Raw genomic sequence first — 12,553 nt, 5'->3', positions numbered from 1 at the left:
CAAGTTGGGTGAACAAAATAAATCAGAAACTTAAAATTCAGGAACTCCAGCTCTTCAAACCAGCGAAGCCCCAGACTTGTACACGGTTCTGAGACTTAAGATGCTTTCCCTGCTTCTTGCATGCCAGCATCAGCACCGTTTCCTCGTAAGGATGAGGAGTTAAGCAGCAAGTGACCCCCTTCACTGCAACCAAGGGGGAGCCACAGCAACACCATGAACTAGATCCTTCAGATTTGATACAACAGGCTGGTCGGCATGAAAGTGATGGTCTCCCTGCTTCTTGCTCAAGACCCACAACTATCAGATCAAACATTGAGCAGCAGCAGCAAGTACCCCTCCGCTGCAAACAAAGGGGTCAACGGTTTGTCGTCAATTCACTTCCAGGCAGAAAAACCATTTTCCTCAAAAGAAACAATTTATTTAGAATGAAACAAAATCAGCTCAACTGTGAGCGCATGTTTGAGTGACAGCTACTTTTAAGCTGTGTGAGCCATAAAAAGGGTATTCCTTTAACTTTTCCAGAAATCTTGTGTACACAGCACAAAGCAAAGAGGTCATTTTTTTTTTCCACTTAAAACACGGGCATTGGCATCACAATAGCAGATACACAACTTTTTTTTAAAGCTGCCATTTTAGTAAAATGCACAAATACTAAACAGATAAGCTTTCTTCCATCACGAGGCCCATGTAAATTCCACACAAGCCACAGCTTCTCTTCGCAAAGGTCCATTAGAACTTGGAATCCCATGTTGCCTTCCGCAGTCCACCAGCTTTGCTTGCAGGAGGAAAGAAAATGTTATTCAGTACAAATGTTTACAACTGATTTTCCCCTCCCTACATTATACAGATGAACATAAAGAACTACAAGGCCTTTCTGAATATTCTACTTGGACTTCAAAAAGCACCAATATCACCCACGGGCACAAAACCTTGAAATGAAGTCACCTTCTATGTATAAATGCATAACAAGTAGTGCAGGTTTGTTTGTTTGTTTGGACTGATGTTAAACTAGGCTTACAGGACTAAAGATATTCAATTTTTCTGACAGTTAGTAGAACAGGGCAAAACAAAAACAAAAAAAAACCAACAATGAGAAAAATCAACTGAATGAGTAATAATTCACTTGATTTTCCTCAGAAGACATTTCCTGAAGGCATTTTTTCAATAAAAAACATGAAATGTAGTGTTACATGTTTATCTCTTTTGTTCTCATTTTGCTATTTAAATTTCAACAGGAGGATACAACTCTAATATTTTAGAAGAGTGGCCAAATCAAGGGTGCACCTATTCAAACTTAACTGTTACTATTCAAGCTGTATTTCCAGGCAGTATCCATCATTTTTATAAAACCAGAACTGCATGAAGTTGAAAATCCAATATGGTCTGTTTTGCTTATGCCTTATACAAAGATTATTTCTCCATCAAGTTTATGATTCATCGGGATATATGTCCTTAGTTTTTATTTGTAGAAAGTCATTAAGAATGGGAGGCAAGGGGAAAGAATCCCAAATTCTCAGGAAACACAGCAATGATTTAAGTTTGATTTTTCTTCATTAGAATTAGCAGGCTTCCTACAAGCACTGCTCAACACTGTTTATTTTAGTAGATATGGGAAAGGATAATCCCCAGAAGCTTTCCCCAGTCCTCAGAGGCCTTCAGAACCATTTTGTTCTCCACCTTACTAATACGCAAAGCTCCTCGACTCAGCGACCACAAGCCAGATTGTGCCCTAACAACCCAAGGAACTTGTGTCCTCTCTTCCCTGCCCCCTACAGGAGACTAAATAGGCTGTCTCTATTGGCAAAAAGAGACAGCACACTTATAATTCATTCTTTTTTTAAAAAGAAAAAAATAGTTTAAGACGTATTGCATTTGTCCACGTTGCCCAAATTTCCAATTGCTTCTCTATGATCCTTGCAAGGATGACATTTGCTGTCTAGACCACAAGTACCAATAACTTACAGTTGTTTGAGGTAACCTTGAAATTCATGCTGCAGTGCCAGTGAACAGGACAGCGTACACTAGAGACCCAAGCAAACAATGCTGCTGGCTAGCAGCCAAGTAATTTGTGTAAAGTTTCCAATTTGTAAAAATCTAAAACCTTAACAAAAGTATGAGTCACTTGAGGTTCTTTCCCCAAAGCACAACTATGAAACAATTCAAGAAAAGGAGAGCCCTTTTCCACATTCAGTTCAGTCAAGAAATAAGAACATCTGCTACAGACAGCATTAGAAAAGATGCTGAGGTCTCATTAGAGCCACATAATGCCAAATAGGCATCTGACGTTTCCTAGATCTGTTTTGTTCTATGCAGAAGTAGCATTAAATATGGACTTCTGCTAGTATTCAGCCCTGGCCTAGGAGGTTTAAATGGACAGTTACTCCAATGCTGCGCATTTCCATAGCATAAGACAAAGTGCAGCCAAAAAGAGCTGTATCAGATTTGAGGGCAGCTTGTGGCTAAGTGCTGTGTCCAAAAATGGCACCAGTCAGCTGTTTCACTGTTAGATACCCTTAAAGGGTGTTAAAAATCCTTGCTTACAGAGTAGCAACCACAAATAAACCAGATTTAAAGAAGCAGATAACCCATAAGGAACCAGAAAACCTGGAGTAAGAAATACAGTCTAGCCCGTTCCATATTAGCCTTCAGTACACATACAACTTGGGCTCAAAAGCAGAACCAAAGAACAAGACTGTTTTTGCTTCAAAGGCAAAACTGAAAGTGCACACATGCTGCTCTTTCCAAATGGGATTTTCTCAGTTAGTTGTCAATGAGATTTGCTGATAGACAAACTGTACTTTGACCCCAAGTTTTGTGGGTTTGAAAAACAGGTGTCTACTGCATATTAGAGTAACAAACACTGTCCCTGGCAAATTTTAAGTGTTGAACACAACAAACCTAGTGTTCACAAACCCTAGATACAGTGCTAGTATCTCTCTTGTGAATCCCCAATGACACAAGTAATGGAAGTTGGGTTTTTTGTTTGCTTTTTTAAATCCACACACACGCACACACAACTTAGGGCGATTGGCTCATTTAAGAAAATGATTCTAACTTCTTCTGGCACCAAATACAATGAGGAAACTCATTGTAAATGAAACAAATGTTCAACCTAATACAATGCAATCAGTTACACAGCATCAGTGATTTTACATGCTAACATGCAACATAGACACCTGCTAGAAGAAAACATTCTTTGCAAGAAGGGTGAATATGCTGTATTTCCTACATTATACGAAACATCCGTTATATTACTGGTGCCATTTCCAAAATTCTCATTGTTAATAGTAAGACAAACAGCTGAATTCTGCTATTTATCTATAAGCCTATTAATGTTCATGGTGAAAGACAATCAAGAAGTTCTGCATTTTACCCTCAATAAATATTAGGAGCATTAAATGAGGTTTTCATGTGTTCATTTAACCAAAGAAAAAAACCCCCCCTAAAATATTAAAGTACATATTAAGAGAAAGTACCCCTTTATATATAATAAAGGTGGCACTTGGGATACAAGCTATTCACTTTCATTAGAAAAAACACTGCCCTTAAAAATCCAGTTCTCTGAAAATAGCATTTTAGAACTGTGTGAATTGTGCCTTACAGCCACAACAGCAAGTCTTCTCAGATAGAGGACGTTCTTCTCTAATTGCCAGCCTTGTAGACTGCAATTTGAACCATTAGCTTTCGCCTCACAAATTACTAACACTACAGATCCCTTAACTGGAACCTAGATCTGGAAAAGAATCCAATTCATTTTCCTGGCCTGTGTTGTCTAACCAGGACTAGTTAGTTATCACAGGAATATGGTCCAGGTTCCACAGAGTAAAGTGGTACCCACTGTACATACCCATACTCCTCGATTCTGGCCAATACTCAAGTGGATTTTTTTCTACAATGAGATCTGTAGATCTCTGTAGCAATATTAAAAAATTTATTACCAGAACTTATATTCTCAAGGATTTATGAAGATAACTGGAAAAAAAAAAACATGGAGTTAAATTTTTTGCTGAAGTGAAAATGAACTATATTATTCGAACAAAGTGAACTGCTTTGTTAACATTTTGGAATTCTTTTAATGCTCTACGAAGATGTGTAAAAAGACAAGGCAGTCCAGGCAACTGGAAAAACCTCACATAATGCCCACGGTATTGTACCTGAAAAGTCTTCAGACAGACAGCACTGTCTTTCTATTAACAAAGAGATAAAATAATGATGAGAACTTTCATTTTTCACAGAATTAAAAACCATCTCTGAAGAGAAGCACACTTATTCAGAGTTTGCATTCTGGAACTCGCTGTACCTGCAACTCTTTGAAAAAGGCAGTAAAAACAAAAACAACATATGACTGAAGATGTTCTTAAAGCACCTACTTGTTTCTTGCATACTAGAGTAAGCACAAGACATTCACGGTTTGTAACAAAGTCCTGGCCTATTTACCAAACATTGTTACTGCTACAAACCCAAAGTGCATATATGGGATACAACAAAACTCCAATGAATAGGAGAAATACACCTGTTAAAAGCATACTTTCCTGGCATGCACTTCTGTGGACTGGTTGCAATTCTCAAATTAACACCCAATAAAGAAATTAAAATGTTTTACAGTGTACCACAAGACCTGAAAGACTTCAACCTTGAGACACTGGACCCAAAGTGAAACCATTCAGGCTCCTGACAAAAGGGGTTATTTATGTGAGAGCTGAGGGTCTGAGGCCTTCATAGAATTTCAGACTCAGAACAAGCTGACACCAGTCCACTATCGGGTACGTGGTTCTCTGTTCTAACTACTGAGCACTTTAAAACTGGTCTTTTAGCTTTGTAACTCTAGAGAATGTGTTTTTAAAAGTTATTAAATGAAAAAAGGATGAGTTAAAATTAAAAAAAAAAAAAAAAAAGATTTTTTGTTTTATTTTTCATTTTTTCCCTGTTGGAGCAGGCTTAACTTCCCTGCTACTCTCACTGATAAGGGATCCTCAAAAATATTCTATTCATGCTAATGGCTAAACCTTCCTGGCTTCTAACTTCAGTTTATAGAAAAATGTAGGTACAGAAAAAATGGGCAAGGGGTATTAGCTACAAATAAAGATCTAATTAAAAATAATTGTGAGGCTGGCTAAGGCTGTATCCCATAGCACCTGGCACACGCTGGAAGGGCTGCGTGGAAGAGTAGGCAGGGTTGGGTACAGAGAACGAGGGCTTTAGGATGCACCACGAACAATGATCATGACCAGATAGTCGTCCTGTGATTTGGCCAGAGCTTTGGCCGTGGAGTCCAGGAACTGTTGGGAGAAATCGCAGGGTGGGAAGGCGTGCAGAACCCCGCTGTTCTCCTTGTCTTTGTTGCCTCCTACAGGGAGGCTGATGACCCCAGCAGCCTGCTTTTGCTTTAGATAGGACACCAGATTCCTGAGTGGCCTCTGGGTAGAGGTGGTGGCAGCCTCACTGGCCCCAGATGAGGAGCGGTTGTCTGATGTGCCAGGCACTGCCAGGAGAATGGCATATCCATTGGGACCTGCCACCTTGATGCGGCGAGTGACCTCATCCAGCTTGGGCTGGTCCAAACGAAGACGCTGAGTGATCTTGAGTTGGGCCACTTTGCCACCAGTTGATCCCTCCACCAGAAGACTGCTGGCTACACCGAGGTCTCCCTGAAGCAGGTGCATGTTGGACGGGAAGTTGCTATTCTTCAACAGAAGCATCCCCTGCCAAGCCAGGCACAGTTTGGGGGCCGCAGCAGACTGCGATGTTCCATCCTGCTGTTGCTGCTGCTGCTGCTGCTTTTGGGGTGGGGGTTTGAGCCGGGACCCTCCACCACTGCCCACTTCTGTCGTGCGCTCATCCTTTTTGGCTGGACTCTTGCACTCCTGGGCAGCAACTACCGCTGAGACACGGTGCTTCCTCTCTCTTTCAGCAGAGTTCTTGCGGTCACGCTTCTCACTCTGGCCACGCTCCAGGCTGCCCCTGCGTGACTCCCGAATTGGTGACGGCCGCTCCAGCAGGAGCAAACGGGAGGAACGCTCTGCATCACTAAGGTAACGCTCCCGGGTCACACCAGGATCAGGGCTGCGGTCTGGGGGAGAGGCTGCAGCCAGGCAATGTCGCTTACGGGACGAAGACGAGCGCTCGCTGTCTGGAGAGCGGTCCAAGTGCCGGCCTCCATCCTCAGCCAGTCTCCGTTTCCTGGGTTGGTCCCTGCTACTGCTACCCAACTCCCTCTCCCCTCGGTCTCTCTCCAGGGACCAACCATCCCGCCGACGCTCCAGACTTTCCAGAGGGTCATAGGCAGCTGCTCGATTACTCCTGTCCCGTACAGGGGGTGGCGGAGGCACCCACTCCGCCTCAGGATAAAGGTCTCTGTCCCGGTCTCTGTACAGCAACGGTGGTGTCCTATCCCGGGCACCCCGAAGTGGGTCAGGTGGGGCTCCCCGATGAGCCCCAAATGCAGCTGCCTCTGCCACTAGCTCATAGTGGGCAGGTGGGGGCAAGGGCAGCGGCTGCAGGTATGGCTGCTGGTAGCGATGCTCCGTGTCCGCAAAGTCCACTCGGAGGCGGCGGTCGGGCCCACCCAAAGGGAAACCACGCATGTGGGTGCAGGCAGCCTGTGCCGCATCCAGGCTCTCATACTGGATGTAGGCCCACGAATCACCTTTCCGATAATCAATAGTGCGGATGGTACCAAAACGGTCAAATTCCCTGGCCAAGGCAGCCAGTGGCACCCAGGGCCCCAGGCCCCCCACCCAGAGCCGGGTGGTGGGGGTGGCTTTGCCATACCCGATTTTGATGGGGTTGCGCAGAAGAACTTTGCCCGACATGGCGAGCTTGGCCCTGTGAGCCATGTCCAGGTTCTCAAACTTAAGGAAGCCGTAGGTGCTGGTCTGGCCGCGGCCCGGCCTCTTGATGTCCACCTCCGTGATGACTCCAAACCGGTCGAAGGCGCGCCGCAGGTCCGACTCGCTCACCGTGATGTCCAGGTTGCCCAGGAACAGCGTGCGGTTGGCTCGCTGGTCGTCCTCGGGGCTGATCTCCTCCTCGCCGGCCGCTCCGGCACCCCCTCCTCCTCCTCGGAAGCCGCCGGCGGCCGCCACGCCAGCCACCCGCTCCAGCCCGTACGCTGGCCGCACGCGGGTGTCATAGAAAGCCCCGTAATCCCGTTCCCGCTCCAGCTCGCGGGGCAGCGGGGGCGGCGGCGGCAGGCGGCCCAGGGCGAGCTGCTGCAGGCGGTAGTCTCTGTAGCCCAAACCGCCCCCCCCTCCAGCAGGCGACAAGGCCCTCTGCGTGGCGCCGGCCGCGGGGTGCCGCACAGCGGCAGCCGCAGCCGCCACACCCGCCACCGCGGCCACGTAGGGGGACTCCTTGTCCAGCAGCGCGGGGGAGCGGCTGCCGCGGCGCCGGCCACTCCCGCCGCCGACGTACACGGCCTCGATCTTGAGCGGGCGGTTGTAGAGCACGAGGCGGCCGCGGGCGTGCTTGGCGGCGCGGGCGTCCTCGGGCCGGCGGAAGTTGACGAAGGCCACGCGCTCGTCGGCGGCGCCGGTGCCGGGCGGGAGGCGGCTGATCTTGACGCTCACGTCGCCGAAGCGCTTGAACTCGTGGAAGAGCCCGTCCTCCACCGCCTCGTCGCTCAGCGCCGAGCCCAGCTCGCTGATCTTCAGCGTCTTGTACTCGCCGCCGCCGCCGCCCCCCGACTCGGACGAGGAGGACGAGGGGGGCGGCGCCGCCCGGGACTCCCCCCCGCCGCCGCCACCGCCGCCCCGGCTCCCGCCGCCGCTGCCCCGCGACGACTCGGCGTTCTTGCCGCTGTAGCCGTGGCGGCTACTGCCGCCGCCGCCGGGCGCCGCCCCCGCCTCGTACTCGCGGCTGCCGGCGCGGCCCGCCTTGTCCGGGTGCAGGCCCCGCCGGCCGCTCTCGCCCGAGCCGCCCGCCGCCTTGCCGCCGCCGTTGCTGCCGCCCGCGCCGGAGCCGCTCGGCTTCTTGCTGCTGCGCTCGGCCCGCGCCGACGAGGAGGAGGGCGCCGAGTCCTCGCCGCCGCCGCCCCGGGACCGCTTGGCCTTGGCCGGGGAGCGCTCCTTGCCCTTCATGGCGCCGAGCACCTCCGGGACGGCTTCCCTGACGGACGGACCCGCGCTCACGCACGCGCCGCCATCTTGGAACCCGCCGCGGAAATGGTCCCCGCCCCCCTGTCCGCCATTGGGCCACTCTATCCTCCCCCGCTGCTGCCGTTGGGCGCTGGTCTTGTCAGTCCGGGAGGCCCCACCCTGGCCGCTCGTTGATTGGGTGGCTGCGCTGCCTCTCTTCGCTGTCTCGTGCTCGGGTGGCTTGTGAGGGAAGGTCCCCCCTTTGGAGGCTCTGATTGGCCGCTGCGGGGTTCTGATTGGGCGAGCCGCCTGTCAATCGTAACGGTTTCGGGGTGAGACCGTCCTACCCCGCTCCTCCGGCTCTCATTGAGCGGAGAGCGGCGGGGCCTCGCGTCTCTGATTGGTGAGGATCCGCGTCATTTCGAACCGGCCTGCTCTGGGCGCCGGGAACCCGCCCCTGCCTCTCATTGGTCAAAAGTCGCTTTGCCCCTTCTCTGTGACTGGATGGGGCTTGTGTCCGTCGGAGCAGTTCAGCGGGACAGGCCGTGACCTTACCTCTCGTTGTGATTGGCCTACCGCTCTCCCGTCCCGCCCTACCAATGTGATAGGCTGAGCCGCACGTCCCTCCGGGATAAGCGCGGGATGCCGCCGGACCCTGGCCCTTCGCCCTCATTGGTTGATGAAAATCTCCTTATCGATCTGATTGGATGGAGGTGAGGAGCCTTCTGATGGGCGGGGGAGGGTGTCAGTCACGCCGAGAGTTTAAGTAATTGGCTTAGGGAGGATGCGGGGCGGTGCTTTTTGGACGCCAGCTCCAAAGTAGGGGGCTCTCGCTTGCTGCTCCGCTTTCTGTTCCCATCACGGTATCCTGCCTCTGGTCTTCAGCTCTGCTTTCCGCTCCCTGCGCCGTATTCCCCTCCCTGCTGATTTGCCACTCGACTTTCTGCTCCTTTCCCTACTTCACTGCCCAAGACACTGGCTCTGCTTTTTGCTCTCTGCCCTGGGGGTCCTCATGCATTCCACTCTGCTGTCTGCTCCCTGCCCTCTCTTCTACAGCTCCAGCCTCTGCTCTGCTGTCTGCTCCCTGCCCTCTCTTCTACAGCTCCAGCCTCTGCTCTGCTGTCTGCTCCCTGCCCTCTCTTCTACAGCTCCAGCCTCTGCTCTGCTGTCTGCTCCCTGCCATCTCTTCTACAGCTCCAGCCTCTGCTCTGCTGTCTGCTCCCTGCCCTCTCTTCTACAGCTCCAGCCTCTGCTCTGCTGTCTGCTCCCTGCCATCTCTTCTACAGCTCCAGCCTCTGCTCTGCTGTCTGCTCCCTGCCATCTCTTCTGCTCCAGCCTCTGCTCTGCTGTCTGCTCCCTGCCATCTCTTCTACTGCTCCAACTTCTGCTCTGCTTTCTGCTTTCCACCAGTGTGCCGCCTGTCCCAGTCCAGTCTCCCACGTGCCCCACACAGAGGCTGCCCGCACCACTTGCCCCCTGCCCTAGACTAGACAACCTCTGAAACCTCTTCCAACCCAACGGCTCTATGTTCAACCTGACATTTCATAAACCAATGAACAAAACCTGCCGCACCAAGAGATGGGAACCCTCCCTTGCCAGGATCCCTGGGAGGAAGAAACAGAGGCCATTTTTCTAAGCAAGAATTCTCTCCACTTGCCTGGAGAAGGCCTGAAATACCCGGCTCTGCCCTGAAGAGTGGAAGATGTGGAGCTGGCTTATTGCAGTGATTCTCCACCAGGGTCTCATGGCACCCTGTGGTACCCTGAGATCCTTTCAGAGGGTGCAGCAGGGTGCCACGCCGTGATAGTGCTGTTAGGTTTGCAACCATGAGTCACAAGATAAGCACAGAGATTTCAAACCGAGATCCACGGTTGGGGTCTTTCGGAGTTCTTTGCAGCAGAAAAAACTCTTTTATTATTTTTCTGTAGTCAAAAAAAAAAAGTGAAAACTAAACTGGCAATTTGTGACGGGTGCCTCAACTCTATTCCGCGGTGAAAAAAAAATGTCTCCCAGCAGCATCTCACGTCAAATCAGAGGCGAAACCAATGAGATTTCTTTTAAAGGCATTGTACTGGCATTCAGGCAAGGTGGCACTCTGCCCTGCCTTCACCTTCTCTTTCCAAAGAAGCTGGTGTCATGTATGCAACAAATTGCTGCATATGTGATGCCAGCTTAAGACAGGAATTCCTGTATGTTCAAGACAGAGATTCCTGAAATGGGGGGGGGGTTCAAATGTGGAGCTAAATAGTTCATGAATTATGGTAGTTTGGAGACAGGGGTCATGTCTTCACGTCCACATTTAATGAACAGTAGCCCAATTTAAGGCACATTAAGGGTGCGCATCTACACGTGCGCACCCTTAATGCACTCTGAAAATGGTGATTTTAGGCTATTTAGGCATAAAGCTGTTTTTAGGCTATTCCAGCCTAAATTTGATACATGCATAAAGCAGGTATCAAATTTACATGTGAATAGCTAAGACATTTGCGCGCGTGTAGACATACTAATGCACATTCATGCTTCTACACATGTGCTAATGCAACTCAGCTATTCACACCTACATTTAATGAGACTTAATGTGCATTAGCATGTCCATGCGTAGACATGCACCTAAGTCATCTTAATGCACCTTAAGCAAAGATGCATTAAGTTTAGGCAGGGGTAAATACACATGTAGACAGGATCAATCAGAAACATATATTGGGTGTATGCTGTGTCGGTGTGCATGGACATTGATGTCTTTTACTTAGTTATACCATGTTATCCTAAGATACATCAAAGACGGACACATATACTTAGTTGCACATAATCATATGGGAGACAGGCTGATAAAGATTTAATTATGCAGGGGTAGATGAAAGACAGAGAGAAATATATATAAAGGGCCATACTGGGAGTCATAGAAACAAGATAGGGGTTATAATGTCCAGGGCTTCATGGATTTTCAAATCACATTGGGACAGTCACCTAGCTGCTTTACCACAGTAAAACTGGCCAAAAACTTTTGACAAACTTTTTTCCATCAAAATTGCCGTTTCAGCAACACTGAAAAGTTTGGTTTGGAAACAGGATCATAAGAAAGTAGAGCCGGAAAGGACCTCGCAAGGTTATTCAGCCCAACTCCCTGCTCAAAGGCAGGATTAAACCATCCAGCCAAGTGTGGGTCCAACCTGATATTGGAAATTTCCAAGGAAGGAGATGTCACAACTTCTCTCAGGATCCTGCTCCAATGCTTGCACACCCTCATGGTCAGAAAGTTCTTTGGATTCTCCAGCCTCAATTTGCTCTGCTGCAGCTTGAGGCCACCGCTCCTAGTCCTGTCTCCTAAAGCCACAGGCTAGGTGTGGGCCTTCAGTTGCTGACTACTGGACTAAGGTGTTTCTTAGACTGCTTTGGGTTTGTGGATGAAGATGTACTGTTTTAAATAAGCTTAGCTAAATCTTACTGGACTGTGACATTTGTAACTTCTCCATCCTCTCACCCTTCATGGATTTGAAGACTGGTATCAAATCCCGCTTCAGTCTTCTCCTCTCCAGACTAAATAGGCTCAGTTTTTTTGCCTTTCCTTGTAAGTCTTGCTGCTCAAGCCTCTTATTATTTTTGTTGCCCTGTGCTGGACTCTCCAGTCTGCCCACATTTTGCAGGAAGTTTTCTCAGGTCAAGAGAGTTCCCCTTTAAACCAGTGGTTTTCAACCTGTGGTCCGCAGACCCCTGGGGGTCCCCAGGCTATGTCTAAGGGGTCCATGAAAAGGGGATCAATCAAAAGTATGTGAATACCCCCCACTTACAATTCAAAAAGGTCCACACCTCCAGGTGAAATTTTTTAGGGGTCCACAAATGAAAAAAAGGTTGAAAACCACCGTCTTAGACTGCTCTGGGTTTATGGTTGAACATATGCTGTTTTAAACTTGCTTAGCTAAAAGTTGGCAAACTTGCATTTGTAACTCGAATGAGGGGTGAGGTCATGTGACAAGTGTGTGGGGAGGGTGTGGGGAAAGGGAAACCATAGTGTGGAAAATTACAGAGACAGTCCACATGATCGCTACAGAGTATAAAAAGTCCCGAGGTACCAGGATGATCCGCAATCCATCAAAGGAGCTGCTGGAGTTTGCACCTTGAATTCCCCAGCTGCCCGGTGAGGACTGCCTATCCAAACTGGGACAGTACAGCTGACAGGTAATCAGGGAATTGCTTATGGTTTGTAATTAAGTCTCATGTTAGAATTTGCTGTAATAAACTGTTTAGCTTTAAGAGGCTGGCTGTATTCTTACCTCTCGTTGACGCCAAAAGGGTTCAAACCAGTGATTAGGACCAGCGATTAAAAATCTGAATCTCCCACATCCCAGGTGAGTATGCACATCATCAGGCTATTGGCTACTTAGGAGTGAGTGCTTCTCTCTTGTTCACACACTCTCCTGGGTAATTATTTATATATTTTTTTGGTTTTATGCAGAATTTCACAAGATGTCGATCTTGTT

The 12,553-nt window shown here is 48.9% G+C and overlaps 1 protein-coding gene and 1 long non-coding RNA gene across 2 annotated transcripts; one reads left to right on the top strand and one right to left on the bottom strand.

Moving 5' to 3' along the window:
• Nucleotides 1–396: 396 nt before the first annotated feature.
• RBM15 (RNA binding motif protein 15) lies at nucleotides 397–8,166 on the bottom strand. The gene has a single exon (XM_059717370.1). It carries the CDS (start codon nucleotides 8,076–8,078, stop codon nucleotides 5,199–5,201), a length of 2,880 nt encoding a protein of 959 aa, XP_059573353.1. The 5' UTR covers nucleotides 8,079–8,166; the 3' UTR covers nucleotides 397–5,198.
• A 276-nt stretch (nucleotides 8,167–8,442) lies between these two features.
• On the top strand, nucleotides 8,443–12,326 carry LOC132244838 (uncharacterized). Its single transcript, XR_009456688.1, has 2 exons — nucleotides 8,443–8,788; nucleotides 11,116–12,326. It is a non-coding gene; the product is annotated as an uncharacterized LOC132244838 (long non-coding RNA).
• The last annotated feature ends 227 nt before the right edge of the window (nucleotides 12,327–12,553 follow it).

This window comes from Alligator mississippiensis, chromosome 14, assembly GCF_030867095.1.
Source record: "Alligator mississippiensis isolate rAllMis1 chromosome 14, rAllMis1, whole genome shotgun sequence".
Lineage (NCBI taxonomy): Eukaryota > Metazoa > Chordata > Crocodylia > Alligatoridae > Alligator > Alligator mississippiensis.
Note: the sequence above shows the minus strand (reverse complement) of the source record. Positions and strands in the feature narration are given on the sequence as shown.